General features: G+C 53.5%; 1 protein-coding gene across 2 annotated transcripts in view; it reads right to left on the bottom strand.

Moving 5' to 3' along the window:
* LOC146751955 (elongation factor Tu, mitochondrial-like) overlaps nucleotides 1–13,208 on the bottom strand; it is a 50,093-nt gene extending 36,885 nt beyond the window's left edge. The window contains exons 1-4 of one of the 2 annotated variants that reach the window (XM_085533358.1): nucleotides 13,155–13,208; nucleotides 13,014–13,048; nucleotides 9,979–10,090; nucleotides 1,821–1,987 (exon numbers count right to left, since the gene is read on the bottom strand). In XM_085533358.1, the coding sequence (XP_085389484.1) occupies nucleotides 1,821–1,987; nucleotides 9,979–10,090; nucleotides 13,014–13,048; nucleotides 13,155–13,188 (348 nt within the window). In that variant the 5' untranslated portion in view covers nucleotides 13,189–13,208. Of the gene's footprint in view, nucleotides 1–1,820; nucleotides 1,988–9,308; nucleotides 9,397–9,978; nucleotides 10,091–13,013; nucleotides 13,049–13,154 lie in introns of those variants that run through there. The other variant, XM_085533359.1, reaches the window with a different exon arrangement.
* Between the last annotated feature and the right edge of the window lie 12,333 nt (nucleotides 13,209–25,541).

Genomic DNA, 25,541 nt, shown 5'->3' with positions numbered 1-25,541 from the left:
TCCAAAAAAGCCCATTTTGGGGCCAAAAGAGCCCATTTAGACCCCAAAAGAGCCCATTTTGGGTCCATTTTGGGTCGAAAAAGGCCGATTTTGGGTCGAAAAAAGCCGATTTTGGGTCAAAAAAAGCCGATTTTGGGTCCATTCATACCTTAACATAATCAGCGTGTCCCGGGCAGTCGGTGTGTGCGTAGTGCCGCTGTGCGGTGCAATACTCCATTCTATGGCTATGGCCATTTTGGGTCAAAAAGAGCCAATTTTGGGTCCAAAAGTGACCATTTTGGGTCGAAAAGAGCCCATTTTGGGGCCAAAAATAACCATTTTGAGCCCCAAAAAGCCCATTTTGGATCCAGAACTCACCATTTTGGGTCCAAAAATGTCCATTTTGGGTCCAAAAATGACCATTTTGAGCCCAGAAGTGGCCATTTTGGGTCCAAAACTCACCATTTTGGGTCTAAAAGAGCCCAAAAATGGCCATTTTGGGTCAAATTTTGCCCATTTTGGGTCGAAAAGAGCCCAAAAATGGCCATTTTGGCCCCAAAAGAGCCCAGAAGTGACCATTTTGGGTCCAAAAAAGCCCATTTTGGGTTGAAAAGAGCCCATTTTGGGGCCAAAGGAGCCCAGTTTAGCCCCAAAAGAGACCCAAAGTGGCCATTTTGGGCCCAAAAATGACCATTTTGAGCCTAGAAGTGGCCATTTTGGGTCCAAAAATCACCATTTTGGGTCCAAAAATGACCATTTTGGGTCCAAAAGAGCCCATTTTGGGGCCAAAAGAGCCCATTTAGACCCCAAAAGAGCCCATTTTGGGTTGAAAAGAGCCCATTTTGGGTCCAAAAATGACCATTTTGCGCCCATAAAAGGCCATTTTGGGTCCAAAAGAGCCCATTTTGGGTCCAAAAGTGACCACTTTGGGGCCAAAAAAGCCCATTTTGGGGCCAAAAGTGGCCATTTAGACCCCAAAAGAGCCCATTTTGGGGTCCAAAGAGCCCATTTTGGGGCCAAAAATGGCCAATTTGAGGCCCAAAAATGGCTGGTTTTCGTCCAAGAAAGCCCACAAGTGGCCATTTTGGGCCCAAAAATGGCCAATTGGGGGCAAAAAGAGCCCAAAACAGCCGGTTTTTGGCCAAAAAATGGCCAATTTGGGGCAAAAAGTGTCCAAAAGAGACCATTTTTGGCCCAAAAAGGACCATTTTGGGTCTATACGAGCCCAAAAGTGGCCATTTTTGGCCTCAGACTTGCCATTTTGGGTCAAAAAAAGCCGATTTTGGGTCCTTTCATACCTTAACATAGTCAGCGTGTCCCGGGCAGTCGGTGTGTGCGTAGTGCCGCTGTGCGGTGCAATACTCCATTCTATGGCTATGGCCATTTTGGGTCAAAAAGAGCCAATTTTGGGGCCAATAGAGCCCAAAGTGACCAGTTTGGGTCCAAAAGTGGCCACTTAGACCCCAAAAATGGCCATTTTGGGTCCAAAAAAGCCCATTTTGGGTTGAAAAGAGCCCATTTTGGGGCCAAAAGAGTCCATTTGGGGTCCAAAAGAGCCCATTTTGGGTTGAAAAGAGCCCATTTTGGGGCCAAAAGAGCCCATTTTGGGGCCAAAAGTGGCCATTTAGACCCCAAAAGAGCCTATTTTGGGTTGAAAAGAGCCCATTTTGGGGCCAAAAGAGTCCATTTTGGGGCCAAAAATGACAATTTTGAGCCCAGAAGTGGCCATTTTGGGTCCAAAAAAGCCCATTTTGGGGCCAAAAGAGCCCATTTAGACCCCAAAAGAGCCCATTTTGGGTCCATTTTGGGTCAAAAAAAGCCGATTTTGGGTCTATATTCACCTTAACATAGTCAGCGTGTCCCGGGCAGTCTGTGTGTGCGTAGTGCCGCTGTGCGGTGCAATACTCCACGTGGGCCGCGTTGATGGTGATCCCTCGCGCTCGCTCCTCCGGGGCCTTATCAATGTCCTCATAGGGGCGGAAATGGGCTGAACCCGACTCCGACAGCACTGAAATGGGGTTATATAGGGATATATAGGGTTCTATGGGGGGATATGGGGAGATATGGGGTCTCTATGGGGTTATATAGGGCTATATAGGGTTATATGGGGGGATATAGGGTTCTATGGGGGGATATGGGGGGATATGGGGTCTCTATGGGGTTATATAGGGCTATATAGGGTTCTATGGGTCTCTATGGGTCCCTATGGGGTCTCTATGGGGTCTGTGGGGCTCTATGGGGCCTTATCAATGTCCTCATAGGGGCGGAAATGGGCCGAACCCGACTCCGACAGCACTGAAATGGGGTTAAATAGGGATATATAGGGTTATATAGGGCTATATAGGGCCATATAGGGCTATATGGGGGGATATGTGGAGATATGGGTCCCTATGGGGTCTCTATGGGGTTATATAGGGCTATATAGGGTTCTATGGGGAGATACGGGTCCCTATGGGGTCTCTATGGGGTTATATAGGGCTATATAGGGTTCTATGGGGGGATATGGGGCTCTATGGGTCCCTATGGGGTCCCTATGGGGTCTATGGGGTCTCTATGGGTCCCTATGGGGTCCCTATGGGGTCTATGGGGTCTCTATGGGTTCTGTGGGTCTCTATGGGTCCCTATGGGACTCTATGGGGTCTCTATGGGGTCTCTATGGGCCCCTATATGTCTCTATGGGTCCCTATGGGGTCTCTATGGGGTCTGTGGGGCTCTATGGGGCCTTATCAATGTCCTCATAGGGGCGGAAATGGGCCGAACCCGATTCCGACAGCACTGAAATGGGGCACAATGGGGTGCTATAGGGTTCTATGGGTCCCTATGGGGTCTCTATGGTTCCCTATGGGTCTTTATGGGTCTCTATGTGTCCCTATGGGGTCTCTATGGGTCCCTATGGGGTCTCTATGGGGTCTCTATGGGTCCCTATGTTACTCTATGGGGTCCCTATGGGGTCCCTATGGGGTCTCTATGGGTCTCTATGGGGTCCCTATGGGTCTCTATGGGTCCCTATGGGTCCCTATGGGGTCTCTATGGGTCCCTATAGGACTCTATGGGTCTCTATGGGTCCCTATGTGGTCCCTATGGGTCCCTATGGGACTCTATGGGGTCTCTATGGGGTCTGTGGGTCTCTACGGATCCCTATGGGTCTCTATGGGTCTCTATGGGGTCTGTGAGTCCCTATGGGTCTCTATGGGTCTCTATGGGGTCCCTATGGGTCTCTATGGGTCCCTATGGGGTCTCTATGGGTCCCTATGGGTCCCTATGGGTCTCTATGGGTCTCTATGGGTCTCTATGGGTCCCTATGTTACTCTATGGGTCTCTATGGGGCCGCGTTGATGGTGATCCCTTGCGCTCGCTCCTCCGGGGCCTTATCAATGTCCTCATAGGGGCGGAAATGGGCTGAACCCGACTCCGACAGCACTGAAATGGGGTTACATAGGGCTATATAGGGATATATGGGGGGATATGGGGAGATATGGGGGGATATGGGGTCTCTATGGGGGGATATGAGGTCCTATGGGGTCTCTATGGGGTCTCTATGGGGGGATATGAGGTCCTATGGGGGGATATGAGGTCCTATGGGGTCTCTATGGGGGGATATGAGGTCCTATGGGGGGATATGAGGTCCTATGAGGTCCTATGGGGGGATATGAGGTCCTATGGGGTCTCTATGGGGGGATATGAGGTCCTATGGGGTCTCTATGGGGGGATATGAGGTCCTATGGGGGGATATGAGGTCCTATGGGGTCCTATGTGGGGATATGGGGGGATATATGGTTCTATGGGGGGATATGGGTACCTACGGGGTCTCTATGGGGTCTGTGGGGCTCTATGGGGCCTTATCAATGTCCTCATAGGGGCGGAAATGGGCTGAACCCGACTCCGACAGCACTGAAATGGGGTTAAATAGGGCTATATAGGGATATATGGGGGGATATGGGGAGATATGGGTCCCTATGGGGTCTCTATGGGGGGATATGAGGTCCTATGGGGTCTCTATGGGGGGATATGAGGTCCTATGGGGTCTCTATGGGGGGATATGAGGTCCTATGGGGTCCTATGGGGTCTCTATGGGGGGATATGAGGTCCTATGGGGGGATATGAGGTCCTATGGGGTCTCTATGGGGGGATATGAGGTCCTATGGGGTCTCTATGGGGGGATATGAGGTCCTATGGGGTCTCTATGGGGGGATATGAGGTCCTATGGGGTCCTATGGGGGGATATGAGGTCCTATGGGGTCCTATGGGGGGATATGAGGTCCTATGGGGTCTCTATGGGGGGATATGAGGTCCTATGGGGTCTCTATGGGGGGATATGAGGTCCTATGGGGTCCTATGGGGGGATATGAGGTCCTATGGGGTCTCTATGGGGGGATATGAGGTCCTATGGGGTCCTATGGGGGGATATGAGGTCCTATGGGGTCTCTATGGGGGGATATGAGATCCTATGGGGTCTCTATGGGGGGATATGAGGTTCTATGGGGTCCTATGGGGGGATATGAGGTCCTATGGGGTCCTATGAGGTCCTATGGGGTCTCTATGGGGGGATATGAGATCCTATGGGGTCCTATGGGGGGATATGAGGTCCTATGGGGTCTCTATGGGGGGATATGAGGTTCTATGGGGTCCTATGGGGGGATATGAGGTCCTATGGGGTCCTATGAGGTCCTATGGGGTCTCTATGGGGGGATATGAGATCCTATGGGGTCCTATGGGGGGATATGAGGTCCTATGGGGTCTCTATGGGGGGATATGAGGTTCTATGGGGTCCTATGGGGGGATATGAGGTCCTATGGGGTCCTATGAGGTCCTATGGGGTCTCTATGGGGGGATATGAGATCCTATGGGGTCCTATGGGGGGATATGAGGTCCTATGGGGTCTCTATGGGGGGATATGAGATCCTATGGGGTCTCTATGGGGGGATATGAGGTTCTATGGGGTCCTATGGGGGGATATGAGGTCCTATGGGGTCCTATGAGGTCCTATGGGGTCTCTATGGGGGGATATGAGGTCCTATGGGGCCTCTATGGGGGTATATGAGGTCCTATGGGGTCCTATGGGGTATATGAGGTCCTATGGGGTCTCTATGGGGGGATATGAGGTCCTATGGGGTCTCTATGGGTCCCTATGGGGTCTCTATGGGGTCCCTATAGGGTCTCTATGGGGTCTGTGGGGCTCTATGGGGCCTTATCAATGTCCTCATAGGGGCGGAAATGGGCTGAACCTGATTCCGACAGCACTGAAATGGGGTCAAATAGGGATATATAGGGATATATAGGGCTATATAAAGAGATATGGGTCCCTATGGGGTCTCTATGGGGGGATATGAGGTCCTATGGGGTCTCTATGGGGTCTGTGGGGCTCTACTGGTCCCTATAGGACTCTATGGGGTCTCTATGGGGTCTGTGAGTCCCTATGGGATCTCTATGGGTCCCTATGGGTCCCCTATGGGTCTCTATAGGTCCCTATGGGGTCTGTGGGTCTCTATGGGTCCCTATGGGGTCTCTATGGGTCCCTATAGGACTCTATGGGTCTCTATGGATCCCTATGGGGTCCCTATGGGTCTCTATGGGTCTCTATGGGGTCTGTGAGTCCCTATGGGTCTCAATGGGTCTCTATGGGGTCCCTATGGGTCTCTATGGGACTCTAAGGGGTCTCTATGGATCCCTATGGGTCTCTATGGGTCCTTATGGGTCTCTATGGGTCCCTATGGGTCTCTATGGGTCTCTATGGGGTCTCTATGGGGTCCCTATGGGGTCTCTATGGGGTCTGTGGGGCTCTATGGGGCCTTATCAATGTCCTCATAGGGGCGGAAATGGGCTGAACCCGACTCCGACAGCACTGAAATGGGGTCAGATAGGGATAGATAGGGCCATATAAGGCTATATAGGGTTCTATGGGGGGATATAGGGTTCTATGGGGGGATATGGGGGGATATGGGGAGATATGGGGTCTCTATGGGGTTATATAGGGCTATATGGGGTTCTATGGGGGGATATGGGGAGATATGGGGAGATATGGGTCCCTATGGGGTCTCTATGGGGTTATATAGGGCTATATAGGGTTCTATGGGGGGATATGGAACTCTATGGGTCCCCATGGGGTCTCTATGGGTCCCTATGGGGTCTCTATGGGACCCTATGGGGTCTGGGGACTCTATAAATCCCTATGGGACTCTATGGGGTCTCTATGGGGTCTGTGAGGTTCTATGGGGTCTCTATGGGGTCTGCGGGGCTCTATGGGTCCCTATGAGACTCTATGGGGTCTCTATGGGTCTCTATAGCACTCTATGGGTCCCTATGGGGTCTCTATGGGGTTATATAGGGCTATATAGGGTTCTATGGGGAGATATGGGTCCCTATGGGGTCTCTATGGGGTTATATAGGGCTATATAGGGTTCTATGGGGGGATATGGGTCCATAGAGACCCCATAGATACCCATAGAACCCTACAGAGACCCACAGAGCCCCATAGAGACCCCATAGAGACCCACAGAACCCCACAGACCCCATAGAGACCCCTTAATTTTCCTTTAAGCTCCGCCCCCTGTCCCTTAAGCTCCGCCCCTTTCCCCTAAGCCACGCCCCCTCTCCATTAAGCCCCGCCCCCTCTCCTTATAGACCCCATAGAGACCCAATAGGGACCCCATAGACCCCATAGAGACCCCATAAACACCCTATAGGGACCCCATAGACCCCATAGAGACCCCATAAACACCCTATAGGGACCCCATAGACCCCATAGAGACCCCATAAACACCCTATAGGGACCCCATAGACCCCATAGAACCCCATAGAACCCCATAGAGCCCCGTAGAGCCCCACAGAGACCCCATAGGAACCCATAGAGCTCCATAGAAACCCACAGAGACCCCATAGACCTCCTTCAAGCCCCGCCCCCTTCCTCCATCAAGCCCCGCCCTTCTTCCCTTAAGCCCCGCCCCCTCCTTTAAGCCCCGCCCCCTTCCCTTAAGCCCCGCCCCCTCTCCTTATAGACCCAATAGACCCCATAGAGACCCTATAGGGACCCCATAGAGACCCCCTAAAGACCCCATAGACCCCATAGAGACCCCATAGACCCCATAGGGACCCTCTAAAGATCCCATAGACCCCATAAGGACCCCGTTTAATCCCGGCCCACCTTTGGTAATGGCCGCCGTCAGGGTGGTCTTTCCTTTAAGCTCCACCCCCTCCATTAAGCCCCGCCCCCTCTACCTTAAGCCCCGCCCCCTTCCTCCTTTAAGCCCCGCCCCTTCCCTTAAGCCCCGCCCCCTCCTTTAAGCTCCGCCCCCTCTCCTTAGAGACCCCATAGACTTCATAGAGACCCTATAGGGACCCCATAGACCCCATAGAGACCCTCTAAAGACCCCATAGAGCCCCATAGAGCCCCATAGAGACCCCGTAGAGACCCCATAGAGACCCACAGAGACCCATACAGACCCCATAGAGCCCCAGAGAGACCCATAGAGACCCCATAGAGACCCCATAGAGACCCCATAGAGCCCCATAGGGACCCCATAGACTCCATAGAACCCCATAAAGACCCCACAGAACCCCATAGAGACCCCATAGAGACCCTATAGGGACCCACAGAGCCCCATAGAGACCCCATAGACTTCCTTCAAGCCCCGCCCCCTTTCTACATTAAGCCCCGCCCCCTACCCTTAAGCCCCGCCCCCTTCTTCCCTTAAGCCACGCCCATTTCCCTCAAGCCCCGCCCCCTCTCATTCAAGCCCCGCCCCTTCCTTTTAAGCTTCACCCCCTCTCCTTATAGACCCCATAGAAACCCCATAGAGCCCCATAGGGACCCCATAGACCCCATAGGGACCCCATAGACCCCATAAACACCCCATAGGGACCCCATAGACCCCATAAGGACCCCGTTTAATCCCGGCCCACCTTTAGTAATGGCTGCCGTCAGGGTGGTCTTTCCTTTAAGCCCCGCCCCCTTTGTTAAGCCCCACCCCCCTTTACCTTAAGCCCCGCCCCTTCCCTTAAGCCCCGCCCCCTCTCCTTAGAGACCCCATAGACTTCATAGAGACCCTATAGGGACCCCATAGACCCCATAGAGACCCCCTAAAGACCCCATAGAACCCCATAGACCCCATAAACACCCTATAGGGACCCCATAGACCCCATAGAGACCCCATAAACACCCTATAGGGACCCCATAGACCCCATAGAGACCCCATAAACACCCTATAGGGACCCCACAGACCCCATAGAGACCCCATAAACACCCTATAGGGACCCCATAGAACCCCATAGAGACCCCATAGAGACCCCACAGAGCCCCGTAGAGCCCCACAGAGACCCCATAGGAACCCATAGAGCTCCATAGAACCCCATAGAGACCCCATAGACCTCCTTCAAGCCCCGCCCCCTTCCTCCATCAAGCCCCGCCCCTTCTTCCATTAAGCCACGCCCCCTTCCCTTAAGCCCCGCCCCCTCTCCTTAGAGACCCAATAGACCCCATAGAGCCCCATAGGGACCCCATAGAGACCCCCTAAAGACCCCATAGACCCCATAGGGACCCCCTAAAGACCCCATAGACCCCATAGGGACCCCCTAAAGACCCCATAGACCCCATAGAGACCCCATATAGACCCCATAGACCCCATAGGGACCCCCTAAAGAACCCATAGGGACCCCATAGACCCCACAGAACCCCATAGAGCCCCATAGGGACCCCATAGGGACCCCATAGGGACCCATAGAGACCCCATAAACACCCTATAGGGACCCCATAGGGACCCCATAGAACCCCATAGAGACCCCATAGAGCCCCATAGGGACCCCATAGGAACCCATAGAGCTCCATAGAACCCCATAGAGACCCCATAGACCTCCTTTAAGCCCCGCCCCTTCCCTTAAGCCCCGCCCCTTCCCTTAAGCCCCGCCCCTTCCCTTAAGCCACGCCCCCTTCCTTTAAGCCCCGCCCCCTCTCCTTATAGACCCCATAGAGACCCCATAGAGCCCCATAGGGACCCCATAGACCCCATATAGACCCCATAGGGACCCTCTAAAGACCCCATAGACCCCACAGGGACCCCCTAAAGACCCCATAGACCCCATAGAGACCCCATAGAGACCCCCTAAAGACCCCATAGACCCCATAGGGACCCCATATAGACCCCATAGACCCCATAGGGACCCCTTATAGACCCCATAAAACCCCATAGGGACCCCCTAAAGACCCCATAGACCCCATAGGGACCCCCTAAAGACCCCATAGACCCCATAGAGACCCCTAAAGACCCCATAGACCCCACAGAGACCCCATAAACACCCCATAGACCCCATATAGACCCCGTTTAATCCCGGCCCACCTTTGGTAATGGCCGCCGTCAGGGTGGTCTTGCCGTGGTCCACGTGGGCCCATAGAACCCCATAGAGACCCATAGAGCCCCACAGAGACCCCATAGAGTCCCATAGAGACCCCATAGAGACCCATAGAGACCTATAGAACCCCATAGAGCCCCATAGGAACCCATAGAGACCCACAGAGCCCCATAGAGACCCACTGAGACCCATAGAACCCCATAGAACCCCATAGAGACCCACAGAGACCCCATAGAGACCCATAGAACCCCATAGAACCCCATAGAGACCCACAGAGACCCCATAGAGACCCATAGAACCCCATAGAACCCCATAGAGACCCACAGAGACCCCATAGAGACCCATAGAACCCCATAGAACCCCATAGAGATCCACAGAGACCCCATAGAGACCCATAGAACCCCATAGAGCCCCATAGACCTCCTTCAATCCCCGCCTCCTTTCTCCCTTAAGCCCCGCCCCCTCTCCTTCAAGCCCCGCCCCCTCCCTTAAGCCCCGCCCCCTCCTTTAAGCCCCGCCCCCTCTCCTTATAGACCCAATAGACCCCATAGAGACCCTATAGGGACCCCATAGACCCCATAGAGACCCCATAGACCCCATAGGGACCCTCTAAAGACCCCATAGACCCCATATAGACCCCATTCAATCCCGGCCCACCTTTGGTAATGGCCGCCGTCAGGGTGGTCTTGCCGTGGTCCACGTGGCCGATGGTTCCCACGTTGACGTGGGGCCGGTCCCTCACGAAGGCCTCGGCGGCAAGATGGCGGCTCTGGAGGACCAAGTCACGTGACCCACACACCCAGAGTGAGTGGACATTCTACCCGCCACAGATAACCATAGAGAGCCCATACACACCATAGAGCCCCATATAGACCCCATAGGGAACCAACAGAGACCCATAGACGCCATAGAGACCCCACAGAGACCCATAGACCCCATAGAAACCCCATAGGGAGCCCATAGAGACCCCATAGAGACCCATAGAGACCCCATAGAGACCCCATAGAGACCCATAGAGACGCCATAGGGACCCATAGGGACCCATACAGACCCCATAGAGCCCCATAGAGACCCCATAGAGACCCCATAGAGACCCATAGACCCCATAGAGCCCCATAGACCCCATAGAGACCCCATAGATCCCATAGAGACCCCATAGAGCCCCATAAAACCCCACAGACCCCATAGAACCACATAGAGCCCCATAGAGACCCCATAGAGACCCATAGGGACCCCACAGAGACCCATAGAGACGCCATAGAGCCCATAGAACCACATAGAGACCCCATAGACCCCATAGAGACCCCATAGAGACCCATAGAGACCCACAGACTCCATAGAGACCCCATAGAGACCCCATAAAACCCCATAGAAATTCCATAAAACCCCATAGAGACCCCATAGAGACCCATAGAACCCCATAAAACCCCATAGACCCCATAGAGACCCATAGAAACCCATAGGGACCCATACAGACCCCATAGACCCCATAGAGCCCCATAGAGACCCCATAGAAACCCATAGACACCATAGGGACCCATAGAAACCCATAGAGACCCATAGAAACCAATACGGACCCATAGAGACCCCATAGAAACCCATAGACCCCATAGAAACCCATAGAGACCATAGAAACCAATAGGGACCCATAGAAACCCCATAAAACCCTATAGAGACCCCATAGAACCCCATAGACCCCATAGAGACCCATAGAGCCCCATAGAGACCCCATAGAGACCCCATAGACCCCATAGAGACCCCATAGAGACCCCATAGACCCCATAGAAACCCCATAGACCCCATAAAGACCCCATAGAGACCCCATAGAGACCCATAGAGCCCCCATAGACCCCATAAAACCCCATAGAAACCCATAGAGACCCATAGAGCTCCATACACCCCATATAGACCCATAGAGCCCCATAGACCCCATAGAGACCCCATAGACCCCATAGAGACCCATAGACCCCATAGAGACCCCATAGAGACCCATAGAACCACACAGACCCCCATAGAGCCCCCATAGACCCCATAGAGACCCCATAGACCCCATAGACCCCATAGAGCCCCCATAGGCCCATAAAACCCCATAGAGACCCCATAGAGCCCCATAGAACCCATAGACCCCATAGACCCCATAGACCCCATAGAGACCCCATTGAGCCCCATAGAACACCATAGAGACCCCATAGACCCCATAGAAACCCATAGACCCCATAAAACCCCACAGACCCCATAGAGACCCATAGGGACCCCATAGACCCCATAGAGACCCATAGACTCCATAGAAACATATAGGGTCCCATAGAGACCCCATAGAGACCCCATAGAGCCCCAATAAAGACCCATAGAGCCCCATAGATACCCCATAGAGCCCCATAGAGCCCTATAGAGCCCCATAGAAACCCATAGACCCCATAGAAAACCCATAGAAACCCCATAGACCCCATAGACCCAATAGAGCCCCATAGGAACCCCATAGACCCCATAGAAAACCCATAGGGACCCCATAGACCCCATAGAGACCCCATAGACCCCAATAGAGCCCCATAGAGACCCCATAGACCCCATAAAGACCCCATAGATCCCATAAAGACCCCATAGACCCCAATAGAGCCCCATAGAGCCCCATTGAGACCCCATAGAGTCCATAGAGACCCATAGGAACCCCATAGAGACCCATAGAGACCCCATAGACCCCATAGAAAAGCCATAGAGACCCCATAGACCCCATAGAGCCCCATAGAGACCCCATAGACCCCATAGAGACCCCATAGACCCCATAGAGACCCCATAGAGACCCCATAGACCCCATAGAGACCCATAGAGCCCCATAGAGACCCCAAAGACCCCATAGAGACCCCATAGACCCCATAGAGACCCCATAGAGCCCCATAAAACCCCATAGACCCCAATAGAGCCCCATAGAGACCCCATAGACCCCATAAAGACCCCATAGAGACCCATAGGGAACCCATATACCCCATAGAGACCCCATAGAGACCCCATACAGAACCATAGAGACCCATAGAGACCCCATAGGGACCTATAGACCCCAAAGAGACCCCATAGAACCCCACAGAGACCCATAGAGCCCATAGAAACCCCATAAAACCCTATAGACCCCATAGAGACCCCATAGACCCCATAGAGACCCCATAGACCCCATAGACCCCATAGGGACCCCATAAAAACCCATAGAGACCCCATAAAAACCCATAGAGACCCCATAGACCCCATAGAGACTCCATAGACCCCATAGACCCCATAGACCCCATAGAGACCCCACAGAGACCCCATAGACCCCATAGAAACCCCATAGACCCCATAAAGACCCCATAGACCCCATAGAGACCCCATAGACCCCATAGAGACCCATAGAGACCCCATTGACCCCATAGACCCCATAGACCCCATAGAGACCCCATAGAGACCCCATAGAGACCCATAGACCCCATAGAGACCCATAGACCCCATAGAGACCCCATAGACCCCATAGAGACCCCATAGACCCCATAAAGACCCCATAGACCCCAATAGAGCCCCATAGAGCCCCATAGAGCCCCATAGATCCCCATAGAGACCCATAGACCCCATAGAGACCCATAGAGCCCCCATAGGGACCCATAGAGCCCCATAGAGACCCCATAGACCCCATAAAACCCCATAGACTCCCACAACTCCCCACTCACCCCAACGTTAGCCAATGGCAGCCGGCATCTCAAGGCTGGAGATGGGATAAAAATGGGGTAAAATAAGGGAAAATAGGGTAAAAATTGGGGTTATAATAACGATAATAGGGCCGACCCCCCCCCCCCCCCCCACCCCATTACCGGCCGCACGCAGGAGGGCGGCGGGCAGCGCCATCTTGGACGTCCTCAAGGCCTCCAAGCCGGATGTGACGTCAGGCAAGGCGAGACTTCCGCTTGTGGATAGAGCGGCTTCCGGTTTGGATAGAGGTTGGGGCGCTCTATGAGAGGTGGAGGTGCGGCTCGGTGGTGGGTTGGAGGAATGATGGGGATGGAAGGGGGATGGAGGGGTGGGGAGGGGGGGATGTGGGGCTGGACCCATAGAGACCCCATAGAGACCCATAGAAACCCCATAGAGACCATAGAAACCCCATAGAGACCCATAGAGACCCCATAGAGACACTGTGCCCCATAGGGAACCCATAAAGACCCATAGAGACCCATAGAGACCCCATAGAGACCCATAGAGACCCCATAGAGACCCTATAGAGACCCATAGAGACACTGTGCCCCATAGGGACCCCATAAAGACCCATAGAGACCCATAGAGACCCCATAGAGACTCATTATGCCCCATAGAGACCCATAGAGACCCCATAGAGACCCCTTATGCCCCATAGAGACCCATAGGGACCCATAGGGACTCATAGGGACCCATAGAGACCCCATAGAGACCCATTATGCCCCATAGAGACCCATAGAGACCCATAGGGACCCATAGAGACCAATAGAGACCAATAGAGACCCCATAGAGACCCCATAGGGACACATAGAGACCCATAGGGACCCATAGAGACCCATAGAGACCCATAGGGACCCATAGGGACTCATAGGGACCCATAGAGACCCCATAGAGACCCCTTATGCGCCATAGAGACCCATAGGGACTCATAGGGACCCATAGAGACCCATAGAGACCCCATAGAGACTCATTATGCCCCATAGAGACCCATAGAGACCCCATAGAGCCTCATAGAGACCCATAGGGACCCATAAAGACCCATAGAGATCCATAGAGTCCCCATAAGGACACATAGAGACCCATAGAGACCCATAGGGACCCATAGAGACCCATAGGGACCCATAGAGACCAATAGAGACTCCATAGAGACCCCATAGGGACACATAGAGACCCATAGAGACCCATAGGGACCCATAGGGACCCCATAGAGCCCCATAGACCCCATATGAACCCCATAGAGCCCCATATGGACCCATAGAGACCCATAGAGACCCACAGACCCCATAGAGACCCCATAGAGACCCATAGAGACCCCATAGAGACCCCATAGAGACCCATAGGGACTCATAGGGACCCATAGATACCCATAGAGACCCATAGAGACCCATGGAGCCCCATAGAGACCCATAGAGACCCCATAGAGCCTCATAGAGACCCATAGGGACCCATAGAGACCAATAGAGACTCCATAGAGACCCCATAGACACCCATAGGGACCCCATAGAGACCCATAGAGACTCATAGAGACCCATAGGGACCCCATAGAGACCCATAGAACCCCATAACCCCATAGAGACCCCATAGAGACCCCATAGAGCCCCACAGAACCCCATAACCCCATAGAGACCCCATAGAGACCCCATATGGACCCCATAGAGCCCCATAGAGACCCCATAACCCCATAGAGACCCCATAGGGACCCCATAGAGCCCCATAGACCCCATAGAGACTCATAGAGCCCCATAGGGACCCCATAGAGCCCCATAGACCCCATAGAGACTCATAGAGCCCCATAGGGACCCCATAGAGCCCCATCGAGACCCACAGAGACCCATAGAGCCCCATAGGGACCCATAGAGACCCACAGAGAACCATAGAGACCCCATAGGGACTTCATAGGAACCCATAGAGACCCCATAGAGACCCATATCTCCCCATAGAGACCCATAGAGACCCCATAGGGACCCCATAGACCCCATAGAGACCCCATAGAGCCCCATAGACCCCATAGGGACCCCATAGAGACCCATAGAGACCCATAGAGACCCCATAGAACCCCATAGAGCCCCATAGAATCCCATAACCCCATAGAGACCCCATAGAAACCCCATAGAGACCCCATAGGGACCCCATAGATCCCCATAGACACCATAGGGATCCCATAAACCCATAGAGCCCCCATAGAGCTCCATAGACCCCATAGAGCCCCATAGGGACCCCATAACCCCATAGAGCCCCATAGACCCCATAGAGACTCATAGAGCCCCATAGGGACCCCATAGAGCCCCATCGAGACCCACAGAGACCCCATAGAGCCCCATAGGGACCCATAGAGACCCACAGAGACCCATAGAGACCCCATAGGGACCCATAGAGACCCACAGAGAACCATAGAGACCCCATAGGGACTTCATAGGAACCCATAGAGACCCCAGAGAGACCCATATCTCCCCATAGAGACCCATAGAGACCCATAGAGACCCCATAGGGACTCCATAGACCCCATAGAGACCCCATAGAGACCCATAGAGACCAATAGAGACCCATAGAGACCCATAGAGACCCATAGGGACCCATAGAGACCCATAGGGACCCCATAGAGCCCCATAGAGACCTCATAGGGATCCATAGAGACCCCAGAGAGACCCATAGACCCCATAGAGCCCCATAGAGACCCATAGAGACCCTTAGAGACCCCACAGGGACCCATAGAGACCCATAGAGCCCCATTCTGCCCCATAGAGACCCCATAGAGCCTCATAGAGACCCCATAGACCCCATAGAGACCCACAGAGACCCCATAGAGCCCCATAGAGACCCATAGAGCCCCATAGGGACCCATAGAGACCCACAGAGACCCATAGAGACCCCATAGGGACCTCATAGGAACCCATAGAGACCCATATCACCCCATAGAGACCCATAGAGACCCCATAGAGACCACAAACCCCGCCTAGGGGGCGGAGCCAGCCCCTATAACGCTTCCTATTGGCTGCCGCTTCCGGAGTGGGCGGGGCTAACAGAGAGCGCTCCCATTGGCTGGTGGGGAGGGGGGGGGGGGGGGGGTTGGCGCCAATTTTAAAACCGCTTCCTATTGGTTAAGGAAACAGGGATGGGGGAGGAGTGAAAGAGGAGGGAGCCAATAGGGTGGGAGGATGGGGGGGAGTGGGCGGGGCTTAAGGTGTAGTTGGCGGGAAACGGAGAGAGTGGGGTTATAGGGTGAGTTATGGGGTTTTATATGGGATTAATGGGGTTATATGGGATATATGGGGTTATATGGGGTTATATGGGGTTATATAGGGTTATATGGGGTTATATGGGGTTATATGGGGTTATATGGGGTTATATGGGGGGATATGGGGTTATATGGGGTTATATGGGTTTATATGGGGTTATATGGGATTATATGGGGTTATATGGGGTTATATGGGGTTATATGGGGTTATATGGGGTTATATGGGGGGATATGGGGGGATATGGGGTTATATGGGGGGATATGGGGTTATATGGGGTTATATGGGTTTATATGGGGTTATATGGGATTATATGGGGTTATATGGGGTTATATGGGGTTATATGGGGGGATATGGGGGGATATGGGGTTATATGGGGTTATATGGGGTTATATGGGGTTATATGGGGTTATATGGGGTTATATGGGTCTATATGGGTCTATATGGGGTTATGGGGCCATATGGGGTTATGGGGCTGGGTTATGGGTCTGTATGGGGCCATATGGGGTTATGGGGCTGGGTTATGGGGCCATATAGGGTTATAGGGCCAGGTTATGGGGTTATGGGGCCAGGTTATGGGGTTATGGGGCTGGGTTATGGGGCCATATGGGGCCATATAGGGTTATGGGGCCAGGTTATGGGGTTATAGGGCTGGGTTATGGGGCTATGGGGCCAAGCTATGGGGTTATGGGGCTATATGGGATTATGGGGCTGGGTTATGGGGTTATAGGGTTGGGTTATGGGGCTATATGGGGCCATATGGGGACATGGTGCCTTATGGGGTTATGGGTCTATATGGGGTTATGGGTCTATATGGGGTTATGGGTCTATATGGGGTTATGGGGCCATATGGGGTTATGGGTCTATATGGGGTTATGGGTCTATATGGGGTTCTGGGGCCATATGGGGCCATATAGGGTTATGGGGCTGGGTTATGGGGTTATGGGGCTGGGTTATGGGTCTGTATGGGGCCATATGGGGTTATGGGGCTGGGTTATGGGGCTGGGTTATGGGGTTATGGGTCTATATGGGGTTATGGGGTCATATGGGGTTATGGGGCTATACGGGGTTATGGGGTCATATGGGGTTATGGGGCTATATGGGGTTATGGGGCCAAGTTATGGGGCCAAGTTATGGGGTTATGGGTCTATATGGGGTTATGGGGCCATATGGGGTTATGGGGCCATATGGGGCCGGGTTATGGGTCTATATGGGGTTATGGGTCTATATGGGACTATGGGGCCAAGTTATGGGGTTATGGGGCCCTAACCCCCTATTTCTACCCCATAGATCCCAAATGTCCGTCCCCCCCCCAACCCCACAACGTCCCATTCGACCCCATAACCGGAGCCGGCTCCTGCAGCGCCCCATAGATGTGTGGGGCAGGGAACCCCATTGCGTTCTATGGGGTTATGGGGCCGGGTTATGGGGCCATATGGGGTTATGGGGTTGGGTTATGGGGCCATATAGGGTTATAGGGCCAGGTTATGGGGTTATGGGGCCAGGTTATGGGGTTATGGGGCTGGGTTATGGGTCTGTATGGGGCCATATGGGGTTATGGGTCTATATGGGGTTATGGGGCCAGGTTAAAGGGTTATGGGGCTAGGTTATGGGGTTATGGGGCTGGGTTATGGGTCTGTATGGGGCCATATGGGGTTATGGGGCTGGGTTATGGGGTTATGGGTCTATATGGGGTTATGGGGCTATATGGGGTTATGGGGCTATATGGGGTTATGGGGCCAAGTTATGGGGCCAAGTTATGGGGTTATGGGTCTATATGGGGTTATGGGGCCATATGGGTCTATATGGGGTTATGGGTCTATATGGGGTTATGGGTCTATATGGGACTATGGGGCCAAGTTATGGGGTTATGGGGCACTAACCCCCTATTTCTACCCCATAGATCCCAAATGTCCGTCCCCCCCCCAACCCCACAACGTCCCATTCGACCCCATAACCGGAGCCGGCTCCTGCAGCGCCCCATAGATGTGTGGGGCAGGGAACCCCATTGCGTTCTATGGGGTTATGGGGCCGGGTTATGGGGCCATATGGGGTTATGGGGTTGGGTTATGGGGCCATATGGGGTTATAGGGCCAGGTTATGGGGTTATGGGGCCAGGTTATGGGGTTATGGGGCTGGGTTATGGGTCTGTATGGGGCCATATGGGGTTATGGGGCTGGGTTATGGGTCTGTATGGGGCCATATGGGGTTATGGGGTTGGGTTATGGGGCCATATGGGGTTATAGGGCCAGGTTATGGGGTTATGGGGCCAGGTTAAAGGGTTATGGGGCTAGGTTATGGGTCTGTATGGGGCCATATGGGGTTATGGGGCTGGGTTATGGGGCCATATAGGGTTATAGGGCCAGGTTATGGGGTTATGGGGCCAGGTTATGGGGTTATGGGGCTGGGTTATGGGTCTGTATGGGGCCATATGGGGTTATGGGGCTGGGTTATGGGGCCATATAGGGTTATGGGGCCAGGTTATGGGGTTATGGGGCTGGGTTATGGGTCTGTATGGGGCCATATGGGGTTATGGGGCTGGGTTATGGGGTTATGGGTTTATGGGACTATGGGGCCAGGTTATGGGGCTATGGGGCCAGGTTATGGGGTTATGGGGCTGTGTTATGGGGTTATGGGGCCAGGTTATGGGGTTATGGGGCTGGGTTATGGGTCTATATGGGTCCATATAGGGTTATGGGGCCAGGTTATGGGGTTATAGGGCTGGGTTATGGGGCTATGGGGCCAAGCTATGGGGTTATGGGGCTATATGGGATTATGGGGCTGGGTTATGGGGTTATAGGGTTGGGTTATGGGGCTATATGGGGCCATATGGGGACATGGTGCCTTATGGGGTTATGGGTCTATATGGGGTTATGGGTCTATATGGGGTTATGGGGCCATATGGGGTTATGGGTCTATATGGGGTTATGGGTCTATATGGGGCCATATGGGGTTATATGGATCTATATGGGGGTTATGGGGCCAGGTTATGGGTCTATATGGGTCTATATGGGGTTATGGGTCTATATGGGGTTATGGGGCCATATGGGGTTATGGGGCCAAGTTATGGGGTTATGGGGCCATATGGGATTATGGGGCTGGGTTATGGGGTTATGGGGCCAGGTTATGGGTCTATATGGGGCCATATGGGGTTATATGGGTCTATATGGGGTTATGGGGCCAAGTTATGGGGTTATGGGGCACTAACCCCCTATTTCTACCCCATAGATCCCAAATGTCCGTCCCCCCCCCAACCCCACAACGTCCCATTCGACCCCATAACCGGAGCCGGCTCCTGCAGCGCCCCATAGATGTGTGGGGCAGGGAACCCCATTGCGTTCTATGGGGTTATGGGGCCGGGTTATGGGGCCATATGGGGTTATGGGGTTGGGTTATGGGGCCATATGGGGTTATAGGGCCAGGTTATGGGGTTATGGGGCCAGGTTATGGGGTTATGGGGCTGGGTTATGGGTCTGTATGGGGCCATATGGGGTTATGGGTCTATATGGGGTTATGGGTCTATATGGGGTTATGGGGCTATATGGGGTTATGGGGCTGGGTTATGGGTCTGTATGGGGCCATATGGGGTTATGGGGCTGGGTTATGGGGCCATATGGGGTTATAGGGCCAGGTTATGGGGTTATGGGGCCAGGTTATGGGGTTATGGGGCTGGGTTATGGGTCTGTATGGGGCCATATGGGGTTATGGGTCTATATGGTGTTATGGGGCCAGGTTATGGGGTTATGGGGCTGGGTTATGGGGCCATATGGGGCCATATAGGGTTATGGGGCCAGGTTATGGGGCTATAGGGCTGGCTTATGGGGTTATGGGATTACGGGGCTGGGTTATGGGGCTATGGGGCTATGGGGCCAGGTTATGGGGTTATGGGGCCATATGGGGTTATGGGTCTATATGGGTTTATGGGTCTATATGGGGTTATGGGGCCAGGTTATGGGGTTATGGGGCTGGGTTATGGGGTTATGGGGCCATATGGGGTTATGGGTCTATATGGGGTTATGGGTCTATATGGGGTTATGGGGCTATATGGGGTTATGGGGCTGGGTTATGGGTCTGTATGGGGCCATATGGGGTTATGGGGTTGGGTTATGGGGCCATATAGGGTTATAGGGCCAGGTTATGGGGTTATGGGGCCAGGTTATGGGGTTATGGGGTTATGGGGTTATGGGTCTGTATGGGGCCATATGGGGTTATGGGTCTATATGGGGTTATGGGGCTATATGGGGTTATGGGGCTATATGGGGCCATATGGGATTATGGGGCTATATGGGGCCATACGGGGTTATGGGGCCATATGGGTCTATATGGGGTTATGGGTCTATATGGGGTTATGGGGCCATATGGGGTTATGGGTCTATATGGGGTTATGGGGCCATATGGGGTTATGGGGCTATATGGGGTTATGGGGCCATATGGGGTTATGGGGCTATATGGGGTTATGGGGCTATATGGGTTTATGGGTCTATATGGGGTTATGGGTCTATATGGGGTTATGGGGCTATATGGGACTATGGGGCCAAGTTATGGGGTTATGGGGACATGTTATGGGGTTATGGGGCTGGGTTATGGGGTTATGGGGCCAGGTTATGGGGTTATGGGGCTGGGTTATGGGGCCATATGGGGCCATATGGGGCCATATAGGGTTATGGGGCCAGGTTATGAGGTTATAGGGCTGGGTTATGGGTCTGTATGGGGCCATATGGGGTTATATGGGTCTATATGGGGTTATGGGGTTATATGGGGCCATATAGGGTTATGGGGCAGGTTATGGGGTTATAGGGCCAAGTTATTGGTTTATGGGGCTATGGGGCCAGGTTATGGGGTTATGGGGCCATATGGGGTTATATGGGGCCATATGGGGTTATGGGGCTGGGTTATGGGGTTATGGGGCTGGGTTATGGGGCCATATGGGGTTATATGGGTCTATATGGGGTTATGGGGCCAGGTTATGGGGTTATGGGGCTGGGTTATGGGGCCATATGGGGCCATATAGGGTTATGGGGCCAGGTTATGGGGTTATGGGGCCAGGTTATGGGGTTATGGGGCTGGGTTATGGGTCTGTATGGGGCCATATGGGGTTATATGGGTCTATATGGGGTTATGGGTCTATATGGGGTTATGGGGTTATATGGGGCCATATAGGGTTATAGGGCCAGGTTATGGGGTTATGGGGCTGGGTTATGGGGTTATGGGGCCAGGTTATGGGTCTATATGGGGCCATATGGGGTTATATGGGTCTATATGGGGTTATGGGTCTATATGGGACTATGGGGCCAAGTTATGGGGTTATGGGGCCCTAACCCCCTATTTCTACCCCATAGATCCCAAATGTCCGTCCCCCCCCCAACCCCACAACGTCCCATTCGACCCCATAACCGGAGCCGGCTCCTGCAGCGCCCCATAGATGTGTGGGGCAGGGAACCCCATTGCGTTCTATGGGGTTATGGGGCCGGGTTATGGGGCCATATGGGGTTATGGGGTTGGGTTATGGGGCCATATGGGGTTATAGGGCCAGGTTATGGGGTTATGGGGCCAGGTTAAAGGGTTATGGGGCTAGGTTATGGGTCTGTATGGGGCCATATGGGGTTATGGGGCTGGGTTATGGGGCCATATAGGGTTATAGGGCCAGGTTATGGGGTTATGGGGCCAGGTTATGGGGTTATGGGGCTGGGTTATGGGTCTGTATGGGGCCATATGGGGTTATGGGGCTGGGTTATGGGGCCATATAGGGTTATGGGGCCAGGTTATGGGGTTATGGGGCTGGGTTATGGGTCTGTATGGGGCCATATGGGGTTATGGGGCTGGGTTATGGGGTTATGGGTTTATGGGACTATGGGGCCAGGTTATGGGGCTATGGGGCCAGGTTATGGGGTTATGGGGCTGTGTTATGGGGTTATGGGGCCAGGTTATGGGGTTATGGGGCTGGGTTATGGGTCTATATGGGTCCATATAGGGTTATGGGGCCAGGTTATGGGGTTATAGGGCTGGGTTATGGGGCTATGGGGCCAAGCTATGGGGTTATGGGGCTATATGGGATTATGGGGCTGGGTTATGGGGTTATAGGGTTGGGTTATGGGGCTATATGGGGCCATATGGGGACATGGTGCCTTATGGGGTTATGGGTCTATATGGGGTTATGGGTCTATATGGGGTTATGGGGCCATATGGGGTTATGGGTCTATATGGGGTTATGGGTCTATATGGGGCCATATGGGGTTATATGGATCTATATGGGGGTTATGGGGCCAGGTTATGGGTCTATATGGGTCTATATGGGGTTATGGGTCTATATGGGGTTATGGGGCCATATGGGGTTATGGGGCCAAGTTATGGGGTTATGGGGCCATATGGGATTATGGGGCTGGGTTATGGGGTTATGGGGCCAGGTTATGGGTCTATATGGGGCCATATGGGGTTATATGGGTCTATATGGGGTTATGGGGCCAAGTTATGGGGTTATGGGGCACTAACCCCCTATTTCTACCCCATAGATCCCAAATGTCCGTCCCCCCCCCAACCCCACAACGTCCCATTCGACCCCATAACCGGAGCCGGCTCCTGCAGCGCCCCATAGATGTGTGGGGCAGGGAACCCCATTGCGTTCTATGGGGTTATGGGGCCGGGTTATGGGGCCATATGGGGTTATGGGGTTGGGTTATGGGGCCATATGGGGTTATAGGGCCAGGTTATGGGGTTATGGGGCCAGGTTATGGGGTTATGGGGCTGGGTTATGGGTCTGTATGGGGCCATATGGGGTTATGGGTCTATATGGGGTTATGGGTCTATATGGGGTTATGGGGCTATATGGGGTTATGGGGCTGGGTTATGGGTCTGTATGGGGCCATATGGGGTTATGGGGCTGGGTTATGGGGCCATATGGGGTTATAGGGCCAGGTTATGGGGTTATGGGGCCAGGTTATGGGGTTATGGGGCTGGGTTATGGGTCTGTATGGGGCCATATGGGGTTATGGGTCTATATGGTGTTATGGGGCCAGGTTATGGGGTTATGGGGCTGGGTTATGGGGCCATATGGGGCCATATAGGGTTATGGGGCCAGGTTATGGGGCTATAGGGCTGGCTTATGGGGTTATGGGATTACGGGGCTGGGTTATGGGGCTATGGGGCTATGGGGCCAGGTTATGGGGTTATGGGGCCATATGGGGTTATGGGTCTATATGGGTTTATGGGTCTATATGGGGTTATGGGGCCAGGTTATGGGGTTATGGGGCTGGGTTATGGGGTTATGGGGCCATATGGGGTTATGGGTCTATATGGGGTTATGGGTCTATATGGGGTTATGGGGCTATATGGGGTTATGGGGCTGGGTTATGGGTCTGTATGGGGCCATATGGGGTTATGGGGTTGGGTTATGGGGCCATATAGGGTTATAGGGCCAGGTTATGGGGTTATGGGGCCAGGTTATGGGGTTATGGGGCTGGGTTATGGGGTTATGGGTCTGTATGGGGCCATATGGGGTTATGGGTCTATATGGGGTTATGGGGCTATATGGGGTTATGGGGCTATATGGGGCCATATGGGATTATGGGGCTATATGGGGCCATACGGGGTTATGGGGCCATATGGGTCTATATGGGGTTATGGGTCTATATGGGGTTATGGGGCCATATGGGGTTATGGGTCTATATGGGGTTATGGGGCCATATGGGGTTATGGGGCTATATGGGGTTATGGGGCCATATGGGGTTATGGGGCTATATGGGGTTATGGGGCTATATGGGTTTATGGGTCTATATGGGGTTATGGGTCTATATGGGGTTATGGGGCTATATGGGACTATGGGGCCAAGTTATGGGGTTATGGGGACATGTTATGGGGTTATGGGGCTGGGTTATGGGGTTATGGGGCCAGGTTATGGGGTTATGGGGCTGGGTTATGGGGCCATATGGGGCCATATGGGGCCATATAGGGTTATGGGGCCAGGTTATGAGGTTATAGGGCTGGGTTATGGGTCTGTATGGGGCCATATGGGGTTATATGGGTCTATATGGGGTTATGGGGTTATATGGGGCCATATAGGGTTATGGGGCAGGTTATGGGGTTATAGGGCCAAGTTATTGGTTTATGGGGCTATGGGGCCAGGTTATGGGGTTATGGGGCCATATGGGGTTATATGGGGCCATATGGGGTTATGGGGCTGGGTTATGGGGTTATGGGGCTGGGTTATGGGGCCATATGGGGTTATATGGGTCTATATGGGGTTATGGGGCCAGGTTATGGGGTTATGGGGCTGGGTTATGGGGCCATATGGGGCCATATAGGGTTATGGGGCCAGGTTATGGGGTTATGGGGCCAGGTTATGGGGTTATGGGGCTGGGTTATGGGTCTGTATGGGGCCATATGGGGTTATGGGGCTGGGTTATGGGGCCATATAGGGTTATAGGGCCAGGTTATGGGGTTATAGGGCCAGGTTATGGGGTTATGGGGCTGGGTTATGGGGTTATGGGGCCATATGGGGCCATATAGGGTTATGGGGCCGACTTATGGGGTTTTGGGACTATGGGGCCAAGTTATGGGGTTATGGGGCCCTAACCCCCTATTTCTCCCCCATAGATCCCAAATGTCCGTCCCCCCCCCAACCCCACAACGTCCCATTCGACCCCATAACCGGAGCCGGCTCCTGCAGCGCCCCATAGATGTGTGGGGCAGGGAACCCCATTGCGTTCTATGGGGTTATGGGGCCGGGTTATGGGGCCATATGGGGTTATGGGGTTGGGTTATGGGGCCATATGGGGTTATAGGGCCAGGTTATGGGGTTATGGGGCCAGGTTATGGGGTTATGGGGCTGGGTTATGGGTCTGTATGGGGCCATATGGGGTTATGGGGCTGGGTTATGGGTCTGTATGGGGCCATATGGGGTTATGGGGCTGGGTTATGGGGCCATATAGGGTTATAGGGCCAGGTTATGGGGTTATGGGGCCAGGTTATGGGGTTATGGGGCTGGGTTATGGGTCTGTATGGGGCCATATGGGGTTATGGGTCTATATGGGGTTATGGGGCCAGGTTAAAGGGTTATGGGGCTGGGTTATGGGGTTATGGGGCTGGGTTATGGGTCTGTATGGGGCCATATGGGGTTATGGGGCTGGGTTATGGGTCTGTATGGGGCCATATGGGGTTATGGGTCTATATGGGGTTATGGGGCCAGGTTATGGGGTTATGGGGCTAGGTTATGGGGTTATGGGGCTGGGTTATGGGTCTGTATGGGGCCATATGGGGTTATGGGGCTGGGTTATGGGTCTG

The sequence above is a fragment of the Coturnix japonica genome, unplaced genomic scaffold, assembly GCF_054131305.1.
Source record: "Coturnix japonica strain WE unplaced genomic scaffold, WE-NBRP24 Scf058, whole genome shotgun sequence".
Taxonomy (NCBI): domain Eukaryota; kingdom Metazoa; phylum Chordata; class Aves; order Galliformes; family Phasianidae; genus Coturnix; species Coturnix japonica.
The sequence above is the reverse complement of the archived record's forward strand: the minus strand, read 5'-3'. Positions and strand labels throughout refer to the sequence as shown.